General features: G+C 36.5%; 4 protein-coding genes, 1 long non-coding RNA gene and 1 pseudogene across 12 annotated transcripts; 1 reads left to right on the forward strand and 5 right to left on the reverse strand.

Moving 5' to 3' along the window:
• LOC104746076 lies at positions 157 to 2860 on the forward strand. 5 transcript variants are annotated; one of them, XM_010467469.2, is made up of 6 exons: positions 157 to 264; positions 482 to 581; positions 679 to 723; positions 1266 to 1300; positions 2288 to 2350; positions 2594 to 2860. In XM_010467469.2, the coding sequence occupies exons 2-6, from the start codon at positions 528 to 530 to the stop codon at positions 2670 to 2672; spliced, it is 276 nt and encodes a 91-aa protein (XP_010465771.1). In that variant the 5' UTR covers positions 157 to 264; positions 482 to 527; the 3' UTR covers positions 2673 to 2860. The 5 variants fall into 5 exon arrangements, with proteins under 5 accessions (XP_010465771.1, XP_010465768.1, XP_010465772.1 ...); XM_010467466.2 differs by lacking the exons at positions 2288 to 2350; positions 2594 to 2860 and adding an exon at positions 1607 to 1864 and having other exon boundaries at positions 1266 to 1363; XM_010467470.2 differs by lacking the exons at positions 2288 to 2350; positions 2594 to 2860 and adding an exon at positions 1607 to 1873 and having other exon boundaries at positions 177 to 264; positions 503 to 581; positions 679 to 715; positions 1266 to 1363.
• On the reverse strand, positions 2163 to 7205 carry LOC104746075 (DNA (cytosine-5)-methyltransferase DRM2-like). 3 transcript variants are annotated; one of them, XR_760816.2, is made up of 11 exons: positions 7051 to 7205; positions 6747 to 6789; positions 6523 to 6648; positions 6349 to 6445; positions 6141 to 6241; positions 5964 to 6060; positions 5333 to 5484; positions 5054 to 5153; positions 4772 to 4863; positions 3226 to 4636; positions 2163 to 2238 (listed from the first exon to the last, which is right to left on the reverse strand). XR_760816.2 is itself a non-coding variant. In XM_010467462.2 (10 exons), exons 2-10 carry the CDS (start codon positions 6747 to 6749, stop codon positions 3287 to 3289), a joined length of 2118 nt encoding a protein of 705 aa, XP_010465764.1. In that variant the 5' UTR covers positions 6750 to 6789; positions 7051 to 7205; the 3' UTR covers positions 3150 to 3286. The 3 variants fall into 3 exon arrangements, 2 of the variants coding, with proteins under 2 accessions (XP_010465764.1, XP_010465766.1); XM_010467462.2 differs by lacking the exon at positions 2163 to 2238 and having other exon boundaries at positions 3150 to 4636; XM_010467464.2 differs by lacking the exon at positions 2163 to 2238 and having other exon boundaries at positions 3150 to 4636; positions 7020 to 7199.
• LOC104748263 (F-box protein At3g17320) lies at positions 9626 to 14250 on the reverse strand. The gene is made up of 2 exons (XM_010469934.2): positions 13230 to 14250; positions 9626 to 9845 (listed from the first exon to the last, which is right to left on the reverse strand). The coding sequence occupies exons 1-2, from the start codon at positions 14234 to 14236 to the stop codon at positions 9626 to 9628; spliced, it is 1227 nt and encodes a 408-aa protein (XP_010468236.2). The 5' UTR covers positions 14237 to 14250.
• Positions 14544 to 17942, reverse strand: LOC104746077 (annotated as a pseudogene).
• Positions 18200 to 25168, reverse strand: LOC104746078. Of its 2 annotated transcripts, XM_010467475.2 has the most exons (21): positions 24960 to 25168; positions 24278 to 24450; positions 23988 to 24155; positions 23565 to 23675; positions 23373 to 23450; positions 23009 to 23205; positions 22865 to 22925; positions 22688 to 22762; positions 22525 to 22602; positions 22369 to 22431; positions 22200 to 22283; positions 21930 to 22105; positions 21439 to 21478; positions 21209 to 21352; positions 20933 to 21052; positions 20627 to 20842; positions 20202 to 20363; positions 19401 to 20067; positions 19042 to 19247; positions 18688 to 18826; positions 18200 to 18610 (listed from the first exon to the last, which is right to left on the reverse strand). In XM_010467475.2, exons 1-21 carry the CDS (start codon positions 25117 to 25119, stop codon positions 18459 to 18461), a joined length of 3270 nt encoding a protein of 1089 aa, XP_010465777.1. In that variant the 5' UTR covers positions 25120 to 25168; the 3' UTR covers positions 18200 to 18458. The 2 variants fall into 2 exon arrangements, with proteins under 2 accessions (XP_010465777.1, XP_010465778.1); XM_010467476.2 differs by lacking the exon at positions 24960 to 25168 and having other exon boundaries at positions 23988 to 24133; positions 24278 to 24368.
• Positions 25537 to 27285, reverse strand: LOC104746079. Its single transcript, XR_760817.2, has 3 exons — positions 27142 to 27285; positions 26262 to 27015; positions 25537 to 26172 (listed from the first exon to the last, which is right to left on the reverse strand). It is a non-coding gene; the product is annotated as an uncharacterized LOC104746079 (long non-coding RNA).

The following is a 27291-nucleotide window of genomic DNA, read 5'->3' on the forward strand; positions in this document are numbered from 1 at the left end:
ATATTATTTAGTACCCTCTGAGACGATTACATCTACGGTTATTAACGCGAATAATGGACGGATGAGATTGTTTCGAGTATTTGACTTGGAATATATAAATGGGCCTTTAATTTTTTGGGCCCTTTGTAAACAGAAATCATAAACGATGTCGTTTATGTAAGTTTTACCTGAAGTCTTAAACCGGAGGAAGCAGTCACCGTTGAGACTGAGTGCTTGTCTCCGTCTCTCTCCAGCTCGAAATTTCGCCGTCCGGTCTGTTCTCCGGTAAGTCTCGATCTTGTTGTCTTTCTCGCTCTATTTATGGTTTGACATGTTGTATTGATGATTTTATCTATTTCCTCTCTTGAATCCAATATCTTTTGCCTTCTCCATTTCGTGTTTACGATCCTATCTGAGTATCAGATTTGTTGTTTTAATGGTTTGTGTGTATTTCATCGACTCTTATGATCGATTGTTGCGATATTTTGTGTTTCTGTGATAGGAGAAGACATTGTGATTGAAGAAGCTCAAGAGATCTCTTTGTGAAAATGCCGTCTCTGCAAACTTCTCTGCCTCCTGAACTAGCTAACAATGTGGTTAGGGTTAGTACCAATGTTCTCATTGTTTGACCTGTGATTTGTTTTATTCTTTCTTTGATGCTATTTCACTGATCTATTCGTCTCTTTTGTTTATGGGCAGTTGTACCGAGAATGTCTTCGTAGAGCTAAATTTATTGGTAAGCAGGTGAGATTTACGACTAATTGTTTGTCTTGAGCTTTGAATATATGAACCTGCTTTGTCAGACTCAGAGATACTATGTTGCTTTCAATGGGATTGTGTTTGGTTTTGATTGCCATTCTTATTTGTAGCATAGTGTTTGGAACCTTTAGGGCTTTGAAACTGAATTGAGTTTATATAGATGCCGATTGAAATCTATCACTGTTCTTTACCTGATGTTTTGTCTCTTTAGTCTCCTAGTAACTCATAGCAGAAAGGTAGAGAGTTTTTCATTTAGACTCAGGATACTTTGTCTTTGAGGCTGCTCCCAAGAACTCGCGTCTATTGACACTTTTTAGAGTTGATTCTCTTGACCCACTTAACGTCTTTATACAAGAATACAGTTTGATATGTTGCAACCACAAAAGGTTGAGGCTGATATCTTATCACCACTTGTGTTTTGATTTCACGAGAAAGAGATTTGTGCTTTTCTTATAGGATTAGATATCCTGGATTGGAGGAGATATAGGAACTGAACTTTGTTCTGTTTACTTGTTTGTGTTGTGCAGCAACACAACACTGAGCTAGTGGTTGGTATGGTGAGGCAACAGTTTAAGAAACATATGAATGAGACAGACCCTGAGAAGATTCAGAAGCTTAAAGATGAGTGAGTTTTTTTTTTCTCTACAATCGTTAGTGAATGTTTTATACTAGTAGAGAACCTTGTGATTACTGATTAGATCAGATGTACAACTTGTTCGTTGAGGCATGTACTGCAAAAAGATGATGTCTCACACAAACACACACACGTACACACAGCTGCTCGAGATCATATTACTACAAAATACTCTTGGGATATATAAATGTAAGTTTGAAATGACTCAAAATTCTCTGATATGGTATTTGGCAGTGCTGCGCGGGGACTCATCAATCACATGTTGTTTGAGTCGGCTAAGCTGACAGGAGGCAAGGTTAGCCAGAGATCCTGATGCAGTCTGGTTGCAGGCTCCCTTTGTGCTCTTTCGCTCTCTCTCTCTCTCTTTGGTTCAAGGCTTGTAGGGTAATAATGCAACTAAGTTGTCTTTAATAAAAGACTTCATCGACTAGCGTCTGTGACCCAACATTGATAATTTTGGTATGCAATCATTCAAATGGTTATCTACTTTAAGTCAAATCATAAAGTTGATCGACTCTGGTTTCGATTATAGTTTATATTAAATATATATATTAGACACTTCCGATCATAAACAATTTAGTTTGACGAAATGAGTCTAAAAATAACCCTTTCGACTGAGAATGAGTATGATTTGCACACACAAAAAAAAAAGAGTATAATTGCAAGAAACTAACATTGCGCTAATCAAAGCGAATTCAGAAAAAGGGCTAATATATTACATAAATGTGAACAGAATACAACATTGACATACATGATTCACTGCTTATCTCTCTAAGAAGTAGCATAGCTATAAAATAAATAGAACATTCTATGCATTTAAGCATCGGTTTTTTTTACAAAAGAACAGTTCTCTAAGAGATACAAACCATGGGAAGTCTTTAAGATTGAGCTAGATATCTTTAGAANTATGGTGAGGCAACAGTTTAAGAAACATATGAATGAGACAGACCCTGAGAAGATTCAGAAGCTTAAAGATGAGTGAGTTTTTTTTTTCTCTACAATCGTTAGTGAATGTTTTATACTAGTAGAGAACCTTGTGATTACTGATTAGATCAGATGTACAACTTGTTCGTTGAGGCATGTACTGCAAAAAGATGATGTCTCACACAAACACACACACGTACACACAGCTGCTCGAGATCATATTACTACAAAATACTCTTGGGATATATAAATGTAAGTTTGAAATGACTCAAAATTCTCTGATATGGTATTTGGCAGTGCTGCGCGGGGACTCATCAATCACATGTTGTTTGAGTCGGCTAAGCTGACAGGAGGCAAGGTTAGCCAGAGATCCTGATGCAGTCTGGTTGCAGGCTCCCTTTGTGCTCTTTCGCTCTCTCTCTCTCTCTTTGGTTCAAGGCTTGTAGGGTAATAATGCAACTAAGTTGTCTTTAATAAAAGACTTCATCGACTAGCGTCTGTGACCCAACATTGATAATTTTGGTATGCAATCATTCAAATGGTTATCTACTTTAAGTCAAATCATAAAGTTGATCGACTCTGGTTTCGATTATAGTTTATATTAAATATATATATTAGACACTTCCGATCATAAACAATTTAGTTTGACGAAATGAGTCTAAAAATAACCCTTTCGACTGAGAATGAGTATGATTTGCACACACAAAAAAAAAAGAGTATAATTGCAAGAAACTAACATTGCGCTAATCAAAGCGAATTCAGAAAAAGGGCTAATATATTACATAAATGTGAACAGAATACAACATTGACATACATGATTCACTGCTTATCTCTCTAAGAAGTAGCATAGCTATAAAATAAATAGAACATTCTATGCATTTAAGCATCGGTTTTTTTTACAAAAGAACAGTTCTCTAAGAGATACAAACCATGGGAAGTCTTTAAGATTGAGCTAGATATCTTTAGAAAACAAAGATGGCAGACAAGTCATCAACTTAACTCCATCATATCTCTGACACGTTTCGAGATTCGGACAAACTCATTAAACAACGAGTAATCAAATTCAGAAGCTTCTTCTCTTGAGGTTTCTTTAGAGAGATCAAGAGGTGTTGATGGGTTCTGGCAAATGATAAAGTCAAATCCCTCAAACCTCTGCACCAAATTCTCCAGCTTGTTTGTCGTTAAGTTCTTGATGTCTTCAATCTGCACAAGCTCTCCGGTTTGTCCCGAAGTCTGCCACCATCTTTTCAGTATGTTACGGCTCAATCCACAGGACTCTACCGAGACTACGCCTTTTAGATGGATTCCAAGACGGTCCAACGCAATTTCTGCACCACCAATCCCGCTAAAGAGTGATAAAACAGTTAATCCTTCAGGGAACATAGACTTGAGTACAGAGAGATGGTAGCCCAATGTGTCTGTTTGAAAGCAGTAATCAAACAACTTTAATCTTTCCGCCAATCTTCCACCACCGATGTTTGTGTGGTTTGTTGGATATCCCATAATGCACTCCATATGCTCAGGCTCCACAGGTGAGAGGATGTTTGGAGCAATCCATATGAGATTTGAGGTGTGACAATGTCGAAGTATTAGAGTCTGGTCTTGTTGAGTAGGCTTTCCCCTGCATTCAGCTATACGGCGTCCAATTCGTTCACAGAGAAGAGTTACATCTTTTGTCCTAGTACACGAGCCGCCATTCAGATGCTTTCTGATATCCCATTGTGGCCACCAACTCTTCATTAGTGGCATAGCATCTTGTATAGTCAACCGAGGTTTTGGGAGGATATTGAACCGGTTTTGAATGGGAAGATTGTGCAGGTACCCTTCTGTCCTACGGAGGGGTGAACACAACCGAGTATCTACATGTTCTGGGTGAATTCCAAACATGAAAGACGATAACTTCGACCACCAGCCAGGAGATAATTCACCTAAGTTTCCATAGAAGAAATAAGGTCGTTTGGCTACATTTGGGCCAAGACTCTGGGACAAACGTGGCTGCATTACTCTAGGAAATTCATATGTGTCCTCTTTTGACTCATCTTGCATCCATGGGGTTTCCATAAACGAGCTTGAGTCTCCCATATATTCGGGTCTTAACCGTTTCCCTCTGTCATCGTAGTCAGTGCATTCATCGGGGTAGGCATTCTCATCCTCATCTTTTGGTCGTTTACCCTTTGAGGTCTCTCCCGCATTGGTAGTATCAGGGAAAGGATAAGAGTCAATACCAGGATCTGGTTTTATATTAGCAGTGCCAGTCGACGAACCCCCATCAACACCAATAAATCTCCAACTCTTTGAAAGACATGTACGATTCACTGCAGGAACCGCCGCTGAAACTTTCTACAGTGGCACCAAATATTCATTGTGTAAAACTCCAGCAATATCATAGCCCAATTAATAGAAGAGAATGAGATGGTTTTGGTGAATTATTTGAGGGCGAGAAAATATTACTTCGAAAAATTAGAATGAACATACCTTTTCTATATCTTCACGGTCACGGTCACGGTCACTAGGAAATTCACCAGTAACAATGGACTCAGCAAGGTCAGAAATCCGACCTTTTCTACCTGAAAAGGAGCAAAATGGATTATTTATCAGTGCAACAGGACGGGCTGCAAAATAAATGATATAATTTTTCACAATTAAATTTTCATAATCACCACTAACTGCATATACAAGATAGGTTTCATGTCTGTACTGTTTCTTTCAAACATATAATGGTCATGGATTGAACACATAAGTGCCTAAGTTGCTCACCTAGCTTCTCAATTGCCAATGAAATTTCATCATTAGAGAATCCCATTTCCATTAAATGCAAAGTCTTGTCCATTGTTTCAAACAATAGTTCATTGGGAACCTGAATGTAAAGCAAAAAACTAAGGTTAGAGATAATAAAGGTAACAACAACATAAATTATACAAGACACAGACAGGTAGTGGAAACTGGAATCTACTAAGGCGAACCAACAAAAGGACATAAAGGACGAATAACACATTGAAAAGAAAATCAACAGCCAATGTTCAAAGCACCAAATACCTCAGGTCCTCGAGCCATAACTTCATCGACATTTTCATCTTCTTCATTTATTTCAGCACCATCAAGTGAGTCTTCGGATTCCTCCGCATACTTTTCAGCTAATTGAGCAGCAGCAATGAAGTCCACCATCTCATCGACTGGCGCCTCTTTACCTATCATGCAGAAAAGACAATCATGAAGAAAGACTTTGGTGACAGCCCATATGATAGCTGCTTTCTGCATGCTAAGTTTCTGTATAGCTTTGAATAGCATAACGTCACATGCGATGAATTTCCGCTCTAAGCATTATTAAACAACAGCTTCATAGATGTTATTTCTCCTCTCAGAAATACATATTGGCGTCATAATAAGACGTATAAGTCTCCTCAGTTATGTCTGTTTTTATATATCAAATAATTAGAAGTTCCAGTATGAAGAGACGTTAATCAACCAAAAGAGAAAAAAAAAAATCTTGCAATATTGAAAAATTTAGCCACTCAAAAACATATAACCTAAAAAATGAAGCTAGCACTGAAACAAATGCGAATATGTTAAACCGAAACAATGAAGCTAGCACTGAAATAAATGCGGCAACCATTGTAAGATGTTTGAAAGTGTAAATGGAAAGCCAAAGTCATTGTAAATACATTACCAAGCCTATCCAATGCAAGGTCAACAAGATTTTCTGGAAACTTCATTGCTAGTAATGCTATCCTTCGACCATCGGTTTCGTATTCAATACCAGGCTCCTGTCAGACAAAAGCAAGAAACATAAAGAAATTGCACAGAAGAGAATACAAGACTTGTGCATCAACAGTATGTGCGTTACCGGTTTGGGTTCCATTAGACCACCATGATGGCTGGGTCCAGGATGTTCTGTCGCAGTACTCTTAGTGAGAATCTCTAATAACAATTCAAAATCGTCTTCACCTGGATATGTGAAAAGGTAACCTCAGTAATCATATCTCCTAAATGAAAGTTAGCATTCACGGAAGCCTTTTATAAAAACAAACTTTCAACAGGACACTTTAGAATACCATTTTCATCAATTGCTTTCTGAACGAGAGTTGGGCAAAATCCCATCTCAGTCAGCAAAGATTTAACTTGACTTCCAGAAGAACTAGCAGCATTGTCCTGCACATCAAGTGTAGAGAAAAATAAGAACCTTCCAAAAGCCACTGATTGTTTCATTACCTGTTGTCTACACCAACCTGCTGAGGATAAGAGGTGTCGCAGGGCAAGTCAAAATCCAAGGTCTCTGGTTTGGGAAACAGTGTCTGCCTATTCCTTTCATGATTAGAGGAACCTCCACCACCATTCCCTCTACGCAAATCACCCTGCAAGATTCCACAAACTACTGAAAAAACATGCAACATATACAAACAAAGTGATCCCAAAAAAAAAAAGACACTCTTAAAGTAGCCAAGTTCCATACCATTTATAGTACACAAAGTTCAAAGCAAGATAGAAATTATCTCCTGCGAATACCCAAAGCAAAATTGTGTCAGTGTCACCTACTCACCTTAATTGAGCAGCTTCTACTATAAACGGTAAGGGAGGAGATGAAATCAATAAATTCGTTAAAAACCCCAAAAATAGAACACTCCTCGAAGTGAACAACGAGTGACACTTATTATAGTAAAAGCCAGATTTCCACACAAAATCCAGAGATTGCGACAGAAGGGGACCAATTTAGAGAAAGAGTAACCGTAGTTGGTGAGGAAGAAGAAGGTGCATGCCTGTGCGGTGGTCCGCGTCTCAGCCGATCGAGTCAAGTCCGAAGGAGGAAAGCTAAGGAGTAAAGAAGTTGATCGCAATGTATAGCGGCGCGTGAACTGCACAGCCCGACCGACTATGGTGAAATCTGGAACGAATTGGGGATAATTTTGGTAACTTATTACTTTCTGTTTTTAATGTTTTTTCTCTTTCCAATATTCCGTTTTTAATGTTGTAAAATAATAAAATTGTAGAGAGGATTTTTTAGCTAGGGTTCAAATATCTATTTAGTTAATATTTAATTATTTAATTAAATAAATGAAATGTTGTTAAAATTTGATATCTTTTTCAAAAATGCCACTTTTTTTGAACATTTTTATTTTTACTCTCTTTTGTAATTATGTTAAATTAATTTTTAGAATTTTTTTTTTAGGTTTGGTTTCCCCATTTACATTTAGGATATAGTTTTTAAGGGATAGGGTTTAGTATTTGGGGTTTAAAGTTTATAATTTTGTCATTTTATATATTAAAAATGGATATTTTTAAAAATAGACATCATCATCAAATGATACTTTTAAAAAGTGACATAGGAAAAATAATATTTTTGAAAATCCAACTTTTATACTGGATGTTTTTTAATATATTTATTTATTATTCCTTGCATTTGCACACACTGAAGATTAGGAACATGGTTAACAAAAAGAGTTATAGTATCAACACATTGTTAAATATAAATTAACTTTATAATTGAAAGCATCCAATCCCAACCCTAGTCAATAAGTTTTATAGGATTCATTCAACATACTCATTAGTCATACATTCCCTACTCATCAGCGCATACTTATTTCTTTCTGTTTCGGCAAGTTAGTCTTAGAGCAAGTCCATCCCACATCCGATAATATCTGTATTTTTAATAAAAAATTAAAAAGTGAGGAGAAAGAAAGATTTCGTGTCTCAGAGTAGATGTATTGAGACACTAGTAGACTTTCTCTTACTGATCTGTCATCATTTGATTGCTCAATTAAATTAGATAATAGTATTACATTAAAATATTAATAAAATTAATATAGGATCTCAATTTTGATAGGTTGACTGATGGGAATGCCTTAGACTCTTAGTCACATGTATAGTTCCGCGGCCGACTTGTACTTCATCTTTGGGTAGCTTCGTTTACATTTGGTTTGGCTTATAAGAATTAGAATGGAGATTGTCTAAGGATATGTGTCGCCGGAAGATGTGTCACCGGAAGACATTAGGCCTCTAATGAGCTATGTAAGTCATGCGATGGGAATTTTTAGCCTTGCCTATATCATGGTCGTTACAAAATATCCTCTTTGTTTCATCTTTGTGTGGCTTTTATATATGTGAGTGGTGGTTTATTTATGTTTTCCTTCTCCATGCGGAAAACATAATTAATAAAAATGCCATGAACAGTAACTTTTTTAAGTCAAAATGTCACTTTTTTATTTTCTTTTCTACAATGCCACAACCTTAACTTGAAAAGACATAAATGTCCCTCGATAAATACTATGATGTTGATAGACAAGATACGAATGATGGACAAGTGGATGATAGACCAGATGACGATGAGGGACAAAATGTGGATAATGGACAATATGCTGATGATCAACAAGTGCAGATGATAGACAATATGCGAATGATAAACAAGATGTGGATGATGGACAAGATGCGGATGATAGACAAGATGATATGGAGAAATCCAAACCTCCACATCATCTTTTGGTCCACCCTGATCTACATCATCCTCTTTTGGTCTATCATCCTCTTTTCGTTTATCATCATCGACATCTTTTGGTCCACCATCTAGACTACTTTACCATTTTTGTCTAATTATCTTTCATAGACAACTTATCTTTAATAATATGGATAACTAATTTGAACTCGTGGACAACTTCGTTAATATAATTCTCGTAGACAAGTTGTAAAAATAAAATTCGTGGACAAGTCTATAATTTCCTCTAATAACTTGTCCATCAGATCTTGCCCACGATAATCACTCTCTTTCATAGAAGGGTATTTTCGTCTTTTAATCACATGTGAACAGTAAAAATGTGGTATTTTTAGAAACATGAAATAAATGTGGCATTCTCCAAAAAATTTTAAAAAAATGTGGCATATTTGACAAAAATCCCTTCCTAAAGACCACATGTTCTAGTCATACAAAATTATGTATATGATTACTTAACATAATACAAAAAATATGAGATCTTAAAAATAAATTCGAGCTATATAAACACTTCAGCGTAGTACTGTTCTACATGTATTAAAATCTGCTTATTTAAATATAATACAAATTAATTAAATATAATTATAACTACAATGTATATGCTTATAAAAATTTGTAAAATTTAAACCATTTATTTCTTCTTCCATATTGCACAACAAAAGATGAGAAACACACTAAGAATTGACTAATTATATTGTTCAAAGAACAATTGACAAAAAAAAAAAAAAAAAAAAAAANAGTAAGAAAATAAACAAGAAACACATTATTCTAGGTCTTGTAAATGGAAGAATTCAAAACAAAGCAAGAGTGGTTTCTTCCTCTTGCCTCCGATCCTGGTGGTGCAGGTTGCTTTAGATTTGCACACAACTTGGATCAAAAGAGCACACAAGTGGAAAACAATACTTATGAACAGATTCTCCAAGATCCACTTGTTTGCAATATCCATCTTCTCCAACGATATAAGCTGTGTTGCGAGTGGGGTTAAGTATACTCTTTCCTTTATCAAAAACCACCGCGAGTTTTTTCTCTTCGTCAACAAAGAAAGTCGCAGATGTACGCTCGAGTGGTCGTCTATCCATATCGATAGGTAAGAACAAGCTGCTCCACGACACTGCGTTAGGCTCAATCTTATTACTAATCCATATCCCTGTCCACGTTATATCCCATCGGTGTATTTGATGCTGAAGAAACATCACTCGCACGCATTTAAGATAGCCCAACTCTTTAGTCAAACCCAACACACCAAAATGCAACCGCTAAAAACAATCATTTGACCAAACTTCAACGATGAAAAAGGATTCTCAAAATATAACGAGCGTATATGTACATACCTTGTGGCATCCTACTATCCTAGAGATTAAAAAAAAAATATCATTTAAGAGTGAAAAATTACAATACTATCAATTCAGTAATTGAAAAATAACTTGAAAACCAAAAAACATAAACAAATGGTAGAGATATGAAAAAAACCAAAGAACATAAACAAATGGTAGAGATATGATAAGATAATTTATGTGTGAGATTTATAAAGTTTTATAAAATAATTATAAGGTTTTACATTGTAATTTTGTATGCTTTTATAACACATATTTTTTTAGGCCTCTGACTTTTAGAGCATTTTTGAAAGAAAAAAAATTAGGAAAGGACATGTTTGAAAGCAGATATTGAAAAAGAGTTATTACTCAAAAAATCACAAAATATAACATAAATGATGTATGTTATCAGATATCACCAACACCAGTTTACATAACATAAACTAGATTAGTACCCGCGGTACACCGCGGAGCAATATTATTTATAACTAAAATATTTAAATTATAAGTTATATTTGGTGGTTAAATATGTTATAATTATATAATAATTGTTAAATAAATCATATAATACCGCAATATAATTTTTTTTCACATAATATTTATTTAATCAATTTAATTAGATATATCTATTCTCTGATACCAACAGTGCTAACAAAATAATGAAATGATGTTTTACCCGTGTAATACCGAATTAATAATAATTTTTAATTTATATAAATATCGATAAAACTCGTCCCGCTATATAACTCCGTCCCGAGATATTTTAACTCACACTATATCATCTTAATTTTTAATATTTATTATGTATCTACGGTATAATATTTATCATATATAACTTTTTAAAAGTTTTAAATATTTTTCATATTTAACCTTTTAAAAAATTTTAAAATAAAGAACCGGAATAAATCAAAGAAAATTGTTTAAAGTTTGAATGCCTGATAAATCAAACTTTCTACTCATTTGTATTCAGAATCATTTTGGTCTCTTTTATAGTATGACTTTAAACCATTGTCCAATTTTTTTAGACGATGTGGAATATTGTACCTGTATTTTTCTAAGAGAATTTGTTAAAAATGCCCCTTTTGATATACCCCTTTTCAAAAATATCCTCTTTTCTGGCCATTTTTATTTATGCCCTCTTTTAATTTTTAATGACCATTTTACCCTTAGATGAAAATTATTTTATTCAATAAAAAGAAAAACAAAATTTTCCTGCCAAAAAATTTTCGACATATTTTCCCGCCAAAAATTTTTCAAAAAAATTTTTGGAAAAAACTTTTGATAAAAAATTTCGAAAAAAAAAAATTTTCCCGCCAAAATTTTTCCCGCCAAAAAAAATTTACAAGGTTTTTAAAAGGTTTTATAAGGTTTCTACCTTATAAAAGCCTTATAAACACCTTGTAAAGGCTTTTACAAGATTTTTTAAAGAGTTTTAAAAGGTTTTTTAAACAACTTGTAAACGCTTTTACAAGATTTTTAAAAGGTTTTTAAAAGGTTTTAAAAGGTTTTTAAAAGGTTTTTAAAAGGTTTTCAAATGGTTTTTAAAAGGATTTTTAAAAGGTTTTTAAACACCTTCTAAACCCTTTTACAATGTTTTTAAAAACCTTGTAAAAGTTTTTATAAAATTTTTAAAAGGTTTTTAAACACCTTTTAAATGCTTTTAAAAAGTTTTTAAAAGCGTTTACAAGGTGTTTAAAAACCTTTTAAAGCATTTACAAGCTTTTTAAAAGCATTTACAAGGTTTTTAAAAGCGTTTACAATGTGTTTAAAAACCTTTTAAAAACCTTGTAAACGCTTTTAAAAGTTTTTTAAAAGCATTTACAAGGTTTTTAAAAGGTATAAATTTCAATATTTTTGGCGGGAAAATTTTTCGATTTTGGCGGGAAATTTTTTTTTTTTGGCGGGAAAAAATAATTTTTTCGGGAAAAATTTTCGATTTTGGCGGGAAAAAAAATTTTGGCGGGAAAATATTTTTGATTTTGATGACTGTACATTCTTGCTGTCACTCAAAAAGTGTAATTTGGTCATTTTGTATATAAAGAGGGGTAGTTTTAAAAATGGTCAACATGAAGGGGTATTTTTAAAAAGAGATATGGAAAAAGGGGCATTTTTGAGAATGCCCCTTTTTCTAATCATCTATTGAGTAATATATGTCCGTTTTAAAAATTTTGTATTACATCATATACAAGAAAAAAATCATAATTTTTATTAACTAAATGTATTACAGAATAATTCAAGATAATTTAAATATAAATTCAAATAAAATTTTTATTATAAAAATGAAAGGGAATCATATATTTATGTTTGAATGATGTAGAAAGATTTCCTTATTTTCTAAATCTTATCTATAATTAATTTTGAAGTTTTGGTAACTAATATTAAAGTCAATACATTAAATGTAAAAACTTTCCAAAAAGTATTTTTGAGCAAAAACTGCTGCAAAAATAATAGTATAGATGATGCTTAATATAAATAAATGAACATTTATGTTAAAAAAAAAATCAATACGTTATTATACTTTTGCATACTATATGTTATTGTATAGCTATTTAAGTGATTTTTAAGTCTAAAACATTCTCAAGATAATCCATACAAGCATATCCGCGCGGATTAATAACCTAGTATAATTAAAACTATAATGTATATGCTTATAAAAATTTGTAAAATTTAAACCACTTATTTCTTCTTCCATATTGCACAACAAAGATGAGAAACACATTTAGAATTGGCTAATATTGTTCAAAGAACAATTGACAGAAAAAAAGAAAACAAAGCAAGAGTAGTGCTCTGTTCAAAAAAAAAAAAAAGCAAGAGTAGTTAAAGAAAGAAGAAGCAAGAAACACATTATTAGGTCTTGTAAATGGAAGAACTCAAAACAAAGCACGAGTGGTTTCTTCCTCTTGCCTCCGATCCTGGTGGGTGCAGGTTGCTTTAGATTTGCACACAACTTGGAATATAAGAGCACACAAGTACTGGAAAACAATAGCTATGAACAGATTCTCCAAGATCCACTTGTTTGCAATATTTATCCTCTCCAACGATATAAGTTGTGTTGCGATTGGGGTTAAGTATACTCTTTCGTTTATCAAAAACCACCGCGAGTTTTTTCTCTTCGTCAACAAAGAAAGTCGGAGATATAGGCTCGAAACGTCTAATCCTACCGATAGGTAAGAACAAGCTGCTCCACGACACTGCGTTAGGCTCAATCTTATTACTAATCCATATCCCTGTCCACGACATATCCCATTGGTAATATAAAACCGCAAGTTTCTCCTCTCTAATAGTAGATAGAGTTACAGTATCATGCAAACGAGGCTGAAATGGTAGAGGCAGAAGTGATCCAAAATTCTCTGTTGTAAAATCAAAACATAGTAAGAAACTAGGGATCTCTCGTAGCTCTGGGATCTCACCTGGGATCTCTTCTATCTCCCATTCATGTGGTAGGATCCTCTCTTGAGCAAACCAGTAAGTGTTTCCTTTGAGTGACACTCCACAGCTAAGATGAGATATATTCCAGTCGGGAATATCCTCGATAACCATCCATGAGTTAGAGTCAAAATGGTAGATTTCAAACTGACAGATTCTAATTGGAGGCTCTATAATATCCAGATATCTCAAGATTTTGTAGCTTCGACTTGAGTCGCTCTTCATCCCGTATCCGAGAGCGTAGGTGTCCCGTTCGTGGTAAGAATCTCTAGGTTCGATCAACCTTGTTTGCCCGCAATAAGGGTTCCAAACCACAAGCCTAGTGCTGTTGTTGTCATTGGCGATGATGCATAACAATAAACCATCGCAGTGATAAACTTGAGATATACCTACTCGATCATCATCGTTTAGGCTAATAAGTTCACCTGTCCGCTTTATCGATGACTCAATGTTGTTGTCGTCGTCTTTTTGAATTCCATATAGATTGACGCTCATCAGATAAACCCTGTCGTGCATAATCATGATCGCCTGAAAGTCCTTCTCTTGCTTCTTCTTCTTTGCTTCTGCTTGTTCCCAACCAATTTGCTTCTTTGTAAAGCTCCGACGTCTGGTTAAAGTGTTCCACTTTTTGCAAGTAAATCTTATTGCCCTCAGAGATGTCACCGGGAGCCTAGTCAGCACCTCATCAGCCAGATCCCGTGGAAGATCGGCAATCTTCGTCATTGTTTCAACAAGGATCTCGATCGATGAGGTCGTCAGTAGGGTTTGATGAAATGGTGATTAGGGTTTTTACTTCCACGCTTTCAAATCTTTTATATTGAGACGGTTCAGTCAAAATATGAGTTAAAAGGTTACTCGCTCGAGAAGACTATGGGCCTCGGCCCAAAACTTCCAGGATAACAAAACTCTCCTTTGCAAACGGAAGACACGACAATCTAGTGTGTGTATAAGTTTAACGATCATTTTGAGTTTGGAAGAAACTGAAAATAGTGTCTTTGTATTTGATGCTGAAGAAGAAACATCACTCGCATGACAAAACACAGAAATTCCGATCAATAATCTCAAAAGATGGAACCAACTCTGTAATTAAACCCAACACACCAAAATGCAACCGCTAAAAACATATCATTTGACCAAACTTCAACGATGAAAAAGGATTCTCAAACCACCCATCAGACCCTTTTAAAAGGTAGAACCTATCTATACATACTCAATCTCTTTCTCGAACAAGTTAGACAAAAGACAATGTCGAAATCCCGGTTTAAGTCTGAAATGATCTTGAGTTGAGGGGAGTTGTACCAGCAGCTCCGATCTTCAAGGATGATTCTGCAGATACCTTCACTTTAATGGGCAACGATCCTACCCTGATGATGTCATCAGCCAGAGATCCTGTCACCTCTCCAGAGGAGTCTGACTTGCGGTCAGAGCTGAGAGATGAGGCCGGTTTAGACTTGGCTTGGGTTGGGTTTAAGGTGGTACCAGCAGCCGTTTTAATGTTGAGAGAGCCAAACTTCAGAGTGGAAGGAGTAGAATCTTCTCTAGGTTCCTCTGTATTGCTCTTTTCATCCCCATCTGAGTTTTTTAACTGCACAACTTCTGTTTCTGCCGAGGTTACTGAAGGTTTCTTGAAGACATCTTTGGAGTTTTTCTTGCTTCGGTCAGAAATATTCGGTTTGGGAACGGGAAATGGGCTACGAAAGGTCCTGAATGGAAGTCTTGCTTTCTCTTCCTGCATGAGTCTCTGGCGGTTTTCATAGTACATAAAATCATCTAAGAGCGAAGTCCTTTCCGCATGATTTTTGAATAGTTTTAGCACCTCGAGACCTTGTTTCAGCATTATCTGCACACAAACGAGGTTGATAAGATTGAGATTCCAGAGTTCTTAAAATCTGGTTTACACGTGAAGTGTGAAGATTTAAAAACAAAAAAACTTACCTCTTGTGTGTCTCGGCTGTTGGTCACAGGCTTATTCTCGTTATTGTGTAAAATAATGTGCCTGAAATAGCTATTAGGAACATCTTTAATGATGTGCCATTTGACAGGAAAACTTCCACTCCATTTGTCTTGCTGCCAAAAATCCATGTCCCGGTTGAAGGAAACTGGACCGGTCATCTCAGCCACACCACAGAACAGACCACTGGCATTGACCTAAAGCGGGGGAACAACATAAGCACAAAGTATGAATGCAAGCACATTAGCACAAGGCAGAAAAGGTAAGAATGGACTCACAGAGAAGAATAAGAAAATAGGGCATTCACAAGACTTCTCAGTGGCTATTCTTTGAGCATCTTCATATACACTCTGCAATTTCTTGTTCCCATGCAATGTTGATGACCAGACACCGTATTTGATGCTCTTGTGAACATCATCTTCACTATACGATTTAATCACAAAAAACTTGGCATTGCTGTAATCTGTTCTGATATCTCCTTTATTATATTGATCAGGATTTATCACAATGTTTCCTTCTGCATCAGCATTTCCAGCTTTGGTTGTATAAGCTTTGACAACAAACTGATTTCTTGATCTTCTCGTTCTTGAACCTCGATAATGTTCGCTCGTATCTGGGCTTCGAGTGAGGTCGTTATCACCTACGCCATCATACATCTTGGAACGAGGTTTGTAACTATTTGAGGCAACGGATGAAAACCCATTAGCAATGTCTAACTGCCCATAAGACAAGCGTCTGCTGCTGGAAACACTGTCAACGGAAGCAGTTTTGCCCTGCAAAAACACACAGACTTCAGACTCAACATAGAAATGAATGACTAAGATAGCACTGTAATATCAACAAAACACTCCTTGTAATGCATAAGCACACCCAATATTCAAAGGAAAACAGAATCACGAAATATTTTATACGAGAAATCACCTGAAGAGAATGTGCAGGAGCCGGAGCTGAAACATACTTGGAGACTCCTGACTGTTGATTCTGTCCAGTGCTAGACCTTAGTTTCTCAGAGGTCCTACCCAAAGAATTCACTGTTGAAGATTTTGGAGCATCTTTTGGGAACCCGGAAATTGCTGAACCATCTCTCTGTCTGGATCCTCTTATATCAGATTGACCACCATTGGCTACATCAGTCGCTACCAAAGAGTCCGTTGAACTATTCGTGACAAAATCAGGCTGAATAACATATGGAACATAAGTAGGCGACGATGCAGCATTCTCATACGGGGCGCTGGAGTAATACTGCTGGAATCCAACAAACGAAGAGTCAACGCCTATTGAAGCGCCTGGTATGTAAGGATTGTAGGGATTGTAAGGAGACTGTGCATATCCATAACTTGGTGTATAGCATATATAGGGAGAATTTTCATTTTGCCCACCCTGAAGACGCAAGATTAGAATGTTAGCTAGGTAAGACGATAAACAAAACAAAACAAAACAGCACGTTTATGTGAATGAAGATTGTGACGCACCGTGTATTGGACCTCTGAACCATCTACACCAGCAACAACCTGATGGTTCTCCCATTCGACAGATGAATCATAACCTGTAAGAAAAAAAATCCAGAAAATAAGGGAATTTGCAACCTTGAAAACAAGAATGATAAGTAAATTTCGTGAAGCAGAGGTATCAACCTGAACAGTAATAAGCGGGGTAATACATGCTCTGGTCAATGAAAGAATCAGGGGCTCCCTCGGTATACATTGCTTCAATTTATCTGATGAGTTTGAATAAACATGGGACTTTCATGACCATTGTTCAACGAAGAATCAATTAAACTAGAAGAAATCAACTAAACAAGCCTAAAAAAAAAACAGATTTCTCAGTGAAGATATAAATCCCGGAATAGAGAGAAACAAAGCAAATATCAGATAAATCTGAGACTCTCTTGCAATACAAAAGTTCACGCGAAAGCTCTCCACTAATCAATTCTAAACAACACTCAAAGGTGGTCACTTGAAAAAAAAAAAAAAAGAGAGCTTTAAATGTACACAGAGAAACCCTAATTACAGTAAAATAAAAGAACAAAGAACAGCGATGAAAAACCTCTAACAGCTAAGAATGCAAAGCAACCATATATGCATAAGAGCTTACATCGACGTGAAGCTAAGAAACGAAATCAAATACGCTTATAAGAAAAAAAATAAAGAACAAATCCCAGATAGAAAAGCAGACAAATTTGATAACGATACCAGAAATTAGGCAGAATCAAGTCATACTTGACCTAAAAAGTTCTTCGAATGGAGAAAATTTGGGGTACCGACAAAGAGGTAGAGTAACCGAGAAAAAGAGAGAGAGAGGTTGGGAGAGCGAGTTCAGCCGAAATAGTTGTGAGATAATGCTCTGCTGAATCGTAACCCTAACACTGAGATGAGTGAAGAAGAGAGAAACGAAGAAGCAGATTCGCTGAGTCAGGAAAAAAAAGAAATGGAAAAGACAGAGAGAAACCCAGAAGACGCGCAAACGACCGATTCCACTGTGTTTTGTTTGCAATACGCAGCGTTTTCGATCGAAGAATCTAAAGTGATGCTTAAGTCGATAATACCCTTGAAACTGACCTTTACAGGTGGGTTTATAGCCAATGGTTTGCAAGATCCCTTACCAGAAACGGTAAATAAAAAGGTCGTTTGTTTGCCTAGATTTATATGGCCTACATTATCCACATATGTAAAATCCATATTAAGTGCATACCACTAAAACAAAAATAAGTGAACAATATTGAAAATTCGTATCAGTTATACAAATTTGAAATTTCTTACCAAAAAAATATCTCTAATTACTCATACAGATAAAATAGTTTTTTCCATGTCTAATAAGTCTATCGAGAGACCCATCAGATACATTTTGATCAGAAAACTTTTAAAATTCCTCAAATGCCTCAAAAGTTTCGTTAAAATATGGAACACGAAACTGACTCAGAATTTGTAAACACATCATGAACAAACACCCGCATCAAAAATTGTAGAAAGAGAAAACTCTTGTTTAATTTAATGTTTAGAGGCACTTAGAGAAGAGACTTGTGTAGACAGGAAAAGAATTGACAAAGGCTGAGATGACTTCAGAGGGTACAAGTTTGATTACTTTCTCGTGATGCTTCTCCATTAATGATAAAACCAGTTTCTGCGGATCAATCTCATTCAGAGAACCTGCAAAATCAATTACTCAAAGAGCATTAAGCAAAGCAAAACGTTGTTTCTTATCTTGTTGTGAAGAGCATACTTACCCAAATCAATCTCATGTTCATCATCTTCTTCATCAGCCTCTTCGGCTACTTCACTATCCTCCAATTCTGCTGCAGCTTTAGCATACCTTTCCAGAAATTCTTCCTCCGTTTCTTCACACTCATCATCGCTCTCGGAATCCTGTTCAACAAAAGAACACAAGATGAAACAGCTTATTTGGGAAAGAAAAAAACAAATCATTAGAAGATCTAATGTTGTTTCTTGAAACTAGCCGTTTATAAACTACTTTGCAACTGGACCAGCAAATTGATTGCTTATCTAAGTTTATATTCTTATACTAGTGCTAACGAGAAATTATGAAACATACTTTGAATGTACTAGAAAACAAATCAAACCTCGTCATATGAATCAGTTTCTTCAGATTCTGTCTCTTCTTCCCCGGGTTCTCCATCATCTTCATCATCGTCTATTTCTTCGTTCACTTCCTTTAGCCTCTGAGAAGCCTCCATCAATGAAACAAAGCACTTCCTTGTCAAATCATCAGTTGCATTCCCATGCTTTACATCTAAAATCTGCTCGATCACCTTTACTAGCGTCATCACTGAAGACAAGTGGTTTGTTAGTCCATGCTAATGTATTTATGATTAAAAAAAGCTACTATATACACAATAAAACCTTCTAAGATCTAACTTGTGAACTGTAACTGTAAGTTTAATAATTCTGAATCATCAGCACATTAGTTTTATCTACTCACCATATAGTTTTACTTCCGATGCCAATGCTGGAGTCGCATCAAATTTAAGCGATGATGCCAATGAAGATGCCCATAGCTCGAATCCTCCAGATATCACTTTCTCTAAAGTGCTTTCCACAATATCGGAATAGGAGATATAGCATGATGATACCGCCAGTAATAGAGGCCTCCACAAAGTACAAGGTTTCTCACGCAATCCTAAAAAATGAGAAAAGGCTGCGTCACTGAAGACCATTGCCAGTGATTTTCCCACCCCTTCGATGTCAGATGAGTAGTCTGGTACATGTAATAACGTGTGGACACAAGAACACGCCCTCCTTGTGGCAGACGGGTACTCAAGTATGGCTTTTCTGACAAATGAACCAATGCATTCAACAACAGATTGTGGACGGACTGGCATGGCTGGAGGGGAGGGCAAATCTCTGAAAAGGAAACTCCTAAAACCATACTTGTTGTTTATACCCACAACTTCTTCTATGCAGTCAAAAATGGATAAGTCCTCCGACTCTTCCCAACCGTTCCAGCTAGCAAGAATATCGGCCCAAACTATGAGTAATTCAGTTAATCTGAGCTCCACGAATACATTGCAATTAGTAGAAGCAATCACAATGAACCGCAACATCGTCGAAAAATGATCTATGCATGAAGTCGGAGGCACATCTGTTGTCTGAACCATGCAAAGATAAAAGGTAGAGCAGTATCTTAAAATTAGAACCGTGTTTTAATTTCTATAATTTCAAGTACACGGAGGAATCATAATGTTTATAGATAACGCAAAGGGATTAGAGTAAATTTAACTACCAGCCATGCGTGCTGTAAAAGTTCTGACAAAGCTTTGCTGATGGTGCCTTGACCATTTAGCCATATTTCAGTCGCCTGATTGTTCTCCTCATTCGCTTCAGGCTTAGAGCTCTCATAAGTCTGAGCCATTGCTGCTAATGTCTCAAGGCCACCTAGAATAGCCTAAAAAAATGAAGAAAAAAAAAAATAGGTTGAACTGACTTGCAATGTCCACTAAATATAGTCCAAAGTTCACAATTACTAGACCAGGAACAACAGGAATTCTACAAATATTTTGGTAGAGTCCAGGGTTTCATGTGCGTGATAAATATTAGCAGAATGTGTCAATTTTTTTACTTCGAATCACAAAGAATACATTCTGTTACCTTCAGCTTCAGATATTAGCAAAAATATTAAGAAAGCAGGAAAGCAGAAGTTATATATACCTGAGACCATGGATCTTCACTAGGATGCATAAACGTCAACAAATTACTAACTAGCGAAGAGACAATGTACGGAATATGTGTGGCAATAGCTTGACTTCCTGACTCGATCACAGATCTGAGAAGCTGAAACAAAATGCCATCCTCGTCCTCCTCACTACCAATCCTACCAATAATAATCTGAAGAAGCGGCAACCATTCAGGTGGTTGGTACTCATTCTGAAGAGTACAAACATAGTCTTTGAGTTAGATATGACAAGCCATCACTTTAAGCTACAAGTGCCATTGTTAATGTATGTGCTGACTTACTTCGAGTAGTGAACCTATTCCACCAGCAGCTGAAACACGCACTGGGTAACAAGAGGTCTCCACCTGATCTGGCATTGCTAATGCCTTCAGTAGGGAAGAAAAAATATCTGCATTCATCACCTGAATACATAAAGCAATTAATCAAATATGTAATCACTGGAAGTAAAACATTACAAATTTTAATCAGTGACTAAAAGTATATCATCTTCCAGCAAATGGTTTGCATAAATAAAAAGTAAAATTTACAGCATCAAGAAGAACAAGTAAAAATTACACCTCAGGTAGGCAGGACGCAAGCTCTCCAAGTACCCAATTTGCAGATGCAACCAAGTAAGGTGTGCAATCAGGTGTAGAATAAATCGGTAGCACACGGGTACGGACAAAAGATGCCACATACTCAGGATTTTGTTCTTGGATAAACTGTCGGAAAAAGGGAGCCATTGTAATTCTATGCACTATATCAGTAGATGCACAACTCCAAAACAAAGAGAACCAGACTTGCTCACCTCTTGCAGGCTACCATATGCCATTAGAACACCAAAATAGCTGACATGTCAACATAGCAACAAAGTCAGTTTAATCACAAATTAAAAGGGAATGAAACAAGAAAATATTAAAGTGAAAGAGAGCAGTAAACACAAAGCACTCCAACCCGATATTACATGTTCAAAATGATGAACAGTTCTCTGAGAAGTCTAGCAAAGAAGATAACAGAGAATTTAATACATATTCAGTCTACTGAAAAAATATCAACAAGAAGTTGATGACGAGCTTGGGAAACATGGGATTATGGAAGACCAACTTGCAACACGAGTTTTTAAAGTTCCACTAAAAGAACATATTTTCTAATACTAGCATAATTTAACGTTACTCACTGCGCCAGACAAACATGTACCATTGCTCAGAGCTTGCAAAAGCATTTTTTATTTGGTTTAGACATCTGCCAAGAATTTCAAGGAGTTAGAATTAGAAGTCATGAATATGTATAGGAACTCACGCTGCTGAAGTACTAGCATCCAGTATGTAACTTTTCGAAGGCACAGGAAATTTTGACAAAAATGGAAACACCAGTAGATCTCCCATGCATCTTTGGTTATTTCTTCTGCTCTTTTCACCTTTCTTCCGCTTACATGCAGCTGAGGAAGCTTTATTTGTAGTAGATACAGGTGGTCCCTATAAGAATTAAATCATAACCTATAAGAACCTATGAACGAGTAGCTGAAATAGGTTGATGAAATAGATCATAACCTATAAGGTGTTTCTTCACCTTTGACATGGCAATGACACCAAGCAAATTCATAGCACTTTTCCTGGCTGTAAACATGTCCTCCCTCCACCCAGAAATTTCTTCCTGCCAAACAAAAATAATATTGTTTCCTAGCTTCTGGACGATAGAGATAATTCGTCTAGAGAGAAAGAGAGATAAATCTTCATACTAGCTCAGATGGAAGGTTTTTCCTTATGAATTCATCTGCATCTTCTTCCCACTCAGATATGTCCTACTTGCAAAAAACAACCCGGTAAGACCAGTAAATATTTTGAAATAATGGTAGTAAGAAATGCTTGCAACACAGATTACGACAAAAGCTTACCCTCTCATTCAGCACCAGGGCTGGAAAGATCGCTGAGTCCAACAAAAAAGTAAAATGGGGTGAAAGTAATCTCCATCCCTATTTTGAAGGTACCAATTATATTTACTTTCATAGAAAATTGATAAATCTATTTAGATTTGTTGTAAACATTCTAACAACTTACAGGGCCAATTTCCATGACGCGTGAAATTACATCAAAAGCAAGTGAGATAATTCTCTCAGTTAGGCATCCGAGCTTCTGCACATGATAGTAGGCACTCATACATTAGATTAATAAGATAGTAACATTTGATGAGAAAAAGCAATTTTTGTAGTAACAAATTTTGCTAAAAATACATACACTGATGTGTGAACTATGTTTCACAATCTTCATTGAGCAATTTACTATCTCCGGCACCAATCTGCATAAATCAGATATAATAGGCGTGTGAAATAAGCATTGGGAATGCTGCATTGCTAAGAAGATTTTAAGGTGTTTACATACTTGTCAGAATATTTTCTATGTCTGCTGACAAGTGTGCCAAAGAGGAGCAAACTTCTTTTTCCAGCTTTCGACCTTATCAAGTACCCATCTGAACGAGAAACACTCCAGTCAAAACTCAAGGAGTCCAGAATTCTAATCATATCTCGACAGAAGGAACCAAGCAGAGGGGACAAATCAGATGGCATATGGGACTTCACCTACAACACAAAACACCCTTAACAACAAAATTCACAGTACAACATGAAGATGAAATGATTTGATAAATTACGTTTAATAATCAGAGGCAAATTTCAATCACCCAGACATGCAACAACAGTTCTGGAAACTTCGTCTGTCTGAAATATAAACTGACGGTATGACTTACTGAAAAGTATATGCATTTGCAGATAATGTGGAGTGTCTTTTCCAACTCCAGTTCACCCCATCCATGTGTAGTCAAAGCCTGCTTCAGAATTTTACCAGATATGAATACTCATTGAGATCCAAAGAGCAGATATATCTTACATAAAGTTGTGAGCAGATGAAGAAAAAGAAAACACTAAGAGAAAAGGATAACCTTTTCAGTGAGATGATGAAATACTGACACCAAGGGTACAAGAATTTCTTTCGTGATACTCTCCAGCTGTTGTGGTACTGGCTCCTTTGCAAGTTTTGGTTGCAGGAAGTACTACAAAGCAAACACACAAAAATAAGCCACGCTCATTCAAATAGACCACACAGGACCAGGTTCAAAACAGAGGACTACCACTTCAAAACACACATGTTTTCAGATTTTGCAGTAGTTCATACTCTTAGATATTGCAGCCAGAAGCAACAAAAGCTCACAACCAAAACAAGGGATGCTAAACCATAATATATTTAACACGGGATGCAATATAGGAGAGCTGATGGAAGAGAGAGATAGAGAGATAAAAATCTAAGTTTAACGCCATCACTTCATTAATATAACTTTTCTTACGAAAGAGAATGTAACAAATACCTGAAAAGGCTTTACAACTGTAAGCAATATCATCAGAGCATTAACAGTACTCCAGCTAGAGTTTGAACTGCTAATTAAGCTGCTCTTCTCGATAGCAGACCGCAGCTCCGGTACAAGTTCAGGCCATGCATTTTTCTTCACAAATTCTGACACAACAACAATGTGGAGCTGGCCACAAGTGAAGTAAAATGAAGGTGTGCACAAAATTAAACTAAAAATTTTACAGGAATAATGAGTTACAATAAGATTTGCAACAACTAGATGAAGATAAGCTTGTTAAATATGCCTACCAGTTCAAGTAAAACTTTAAGAACAGCAGGCTGTGCATGAAGCAAAGCTAGGAGAAGCTGATCCTTAAACTCCTTGCTGACTTCAGAGATCGTCCCTTCAATCCCCGTGTTCCGTCTGGTAAAATTCTTCAGATATGTTGCCGCGGCAACTCTCTGGCTGGGATTTTCACCTCCTGTCAATCAACAGCGATTGATAGAACCAAAAGACTCAGCAGAATATATTCAATCATGTATGAGTTTTTGTATCAACGGAATCAAAATATTGCTAAGGATTCAATACTCTTCAAGAAACTACCTCCACGAATATCAAACTCCAGCACACACACACACACACACACACGAAATATAAGCTACAGCCCAAAAGGGCCGCTCAATTAGGAGATCTTATGCAAAACTCATGGACACAAAGGATAAAAATGAAGCCAATCAGCAGAGAGCGTTGTTTAGATTGCAGAATTCAATTAGAAGTATAGCAAACAAGAATAAAAGGATTGGACTTTGGTTCTTAACTCAGAAAATCATAAATCTTAACAAATTTCATGAAATCGTTACCACAGTGAAGTCAACAAATTTCGTAACGCTAATTGTTTAATTTGGTTCGAGGAAATCAAAATTGCATCTCTTCGTCAGAAGTCAATGCTTCGGAATAAAGTGAATTAGAAGACAACAAAAAAAAGGTTACCGGAAGCGATGGAGAGAAGACGATAAGGGAAGTGAGGGAGCTCCGTAGAAAGTCGATCCAGAGCCTCCGTTGCCTCGCGGACTGCAACGCCATCAATGGAAGTAAGCGTCTGGTCGAGAAGTCGAACAATCTGAACTGAGTCGTCGTCGCCGACGAACATTGCGTTTCTTTTCTTTTTTTTTTCTTTTTTTATTTTTTTATTATTGCTTTCTCATTTTCTTCCCTCCAAGCTTCTTTATTTTTACTGATGAGTGATGAGATTGGGGGGAACATCACTGGCGGGAATAAATAATTCAGGTTAATTCAATTATCTGAATTTTGCTTTCGTATTATTTTAGTAGTCGAAATATAAAATTTAAAGGGAGACAATGGACAACGAGTCCCAAGTTCGGCTTGTCATTCACAATGTCGTAGCACCATATGAGATCAAAGAAGACCTCAGGATTCTTATGACACTGCAGTTTATCCTTGCTTTGATGTTTCGAGTTACACATTCATTTACATAATAACGAGCAAATAATGAGTGATCATCTATGTAGCCATTAGTGGTTTAAGTTAGGCTTTGGCTTAAGTTGGTAATCCAAAGTCGCAGAAACATTAACCACATATATTCTCATACCGCATTCTTGGATTAACTAACTACATGGTACATGTCTCCAAGGCTCCAAGCCAGAGAAAGAGATCCAATGATCAAAAGATGAGAAACAGGCTGTTTCAAACAGCAGAGAAGATATCAAATGCAAATAAACTTAAAAAGACTTGTTCTCCGCATTCTTGGATATCAAATTCAACTGTGACTCTAATGTATCTCCTGAAACTGGTCTTGTTTTCCTCCCGGATAAATCACGCCCATCGTTTCTCGTTTGCAAGTGTGTTAAGAACGGGTACAGGCAGACTGATAACCGCGCCACTGATAAGAAATGTCTTTGAAGCGGCAAAAACCATCACCAAGAATGAAATGCAAAGAAGGAGGCAGGCACAGACATTTGAAAATCCAAATGAGTTCTCGGGAACTCAATAAGGAGTGGGTGGAGATCCAGTAGCCTAATCCCTATGTTTGACAAAAGGCTGCGAGTTCCAGAAGCATTCCTGATGCGCGTACGAAGAAATTCAGAAACTCAATGATCTCTTGGAAGCTCATCCAGTAGAGAGGAATATGATGATTCCTGTAGCTGAGCACAGAATACTGAGCGTTGGTGTCCCATACTTTGACCTGCAACACACAAAGTATGTTAAACCAAGTTATTCACGGGCATCATTCATAACCCAAAAAACACTTTTGGAGAAAAAGTGACTACTAACCTTTGGGTTCAAACAATCTAAGATTAGACATTGCAGCAGCAGTTATTTTGTATCCATCCCTTGAGCCAAACACCTCCAAATGAGCATCCCAACCTCAGGAAAAATACGTATCTCTCCACTATCCGGAAGAGGATGAGCTTAAAGATCCAGTCCCTACTACCTGGCATGAGGGGAATCAAATAGGACCACATGACGAACAAAACCGCTCCAAAAAAAACAAAGCCTTTCCGGGACTCTTTAAACTCTCCTGCAAGGGTACTAGTTTTGTCCCAATAGTTACAGATTCCAAAACATGGTATTAAAAGACCCTCTTCAACTAATCAAACTCTCGAGTACCCACAAAACAGCCAACGCTTAGGCCTGAACCACCGCAAGTAAAGCCATTACAACGAAAGGGACATAGCGAAAAAAAGAAACTGCCAGCACAAGCCAACAATATGCAGCAGCAAATCCTCTATAGTTTTATCAAAATAAGTGAGAGAGAATGTAATGCCTAACACCACTAAACCATTTCCAAAACCCATCTTGGAATCCCCAAAACGGACAAAAAAATGCTGAAGAGATCCAAACAGAGGGGAAATCAAGAACCCTAAAGCAGAGATAAGAGAGGACCACCACCTGATTTCACAGAATCATCCAGACCAAAAGGTCCACCGGAAACTTCATAGAAAGCCAGAAACACTAGAGACAATATAGTGTCAGCTTCGGGGAGAGAGAGAGAGATCGGTGATTATGGACCTCTCTCTGATGAACCCTAAAAAATTGATGCAAGTGAAGGAGATGAAATTGATTGGAAAGATTAAGTTGAACAAGTTTCCTATCTCAGATCAAAAGTAAAACCCCAGAAGAAGATTGAGACAGAGCAATGTAGTTTACTTACTCGGGTTTTCAAACATAGAGTCTCTCTTCCACTAGTCGGATTGAAACACGGCTCCTTAGCTCCGGTTTTGTCATTCCGACAGACAGAAGAAGACGGAGAAGAAGGCAAAAACAAGAAAATTCGATATCGGAGGCTTTTTTTTTTTTTTTT

This window comes from Camelina sativa, chromosome 15 (genome assembly GCF_000633955.1).
Source record: "Camelina sativa cultivar DH55 chromosome 15, Cs, whole genome shotgun sequence".
Lineage (NCBI taxonomy): Eukaryota > Viridiplantae > Streptophyta > Magnoliopsida > Brassicales > Brassicaceae > Camelina > Camelina sativa.

Coding starts and splice junctions, on each gene's coding strand:
- LOC104746075 (XM_010467462.2), bottom strand. Junction 5,154..5,332: donor TTATGGCTCGAGGACCTGAG/GTATTTGGTGCT, acceptor CTTTACATTCAG/GTTCCCAATGAACTATTGTT. Junction 4,864..5,053: donor ATTGGCAATTGAGAAGCTAG/GTGAGCAACTTA, acceptor GCTCCTTTTCAG/GTAGAAAAGGTCGGATTTCT.
- LOC104746078 (XM_010467475.2), bottom strand. CDS start 25,119: ATGTTCGTCGGCGACGACGACTCAGTTCAGATTGTTCGACTTCTCGAC. Junction 21,479..21,929: donor GATGCTAGTACTTCAGCAGC/GTGAGTTCCTAT, acceptor TTGACATGTCAG/CTATTTTGGTGTTCTAATGG. Junction 20,068..20,201: donor TTTTACAGCACGCATGGCTG/GTAGTTAAATTT, acceptor TGCATGGTTCAG/ACAACAGATGTGCCTCCGAC.
- LOC104748263 (XM_010469934.2), bottom strand. CDS start 14,236: ATGACGAAGATTGCCGATCTTCCACGGGATCTGGCTGATGAGGTGCTG. Junction 9,846..13,229: donor GGTAGGATTAGACGTTTCGA/GCCTATATCTCC, acceptor CGATATGGATAG/ACGACCACTCGAGCGTACAT.
- LOC104746076 (XM_010467469.2), top strand. CDS start 528: ATGCCGTCTCTGCAAACTTCTCTGCCTCCTGAACTAGCTAACAATGTG. Junction 582..678: donor TAGCTAACAATGTGGTTAGG/GTTAGTACCAAT, acceptor GTTTATGGGCAG/TTGTACCGAGAATGTCTTCG. Junction 2,351..2,593: donor ATTCAGAAGCTTAAAGATGA/GTGAGTTTTTTT, acceptor GGTATTTGGCAG/TGCTGCGCGGGGACTCATCA.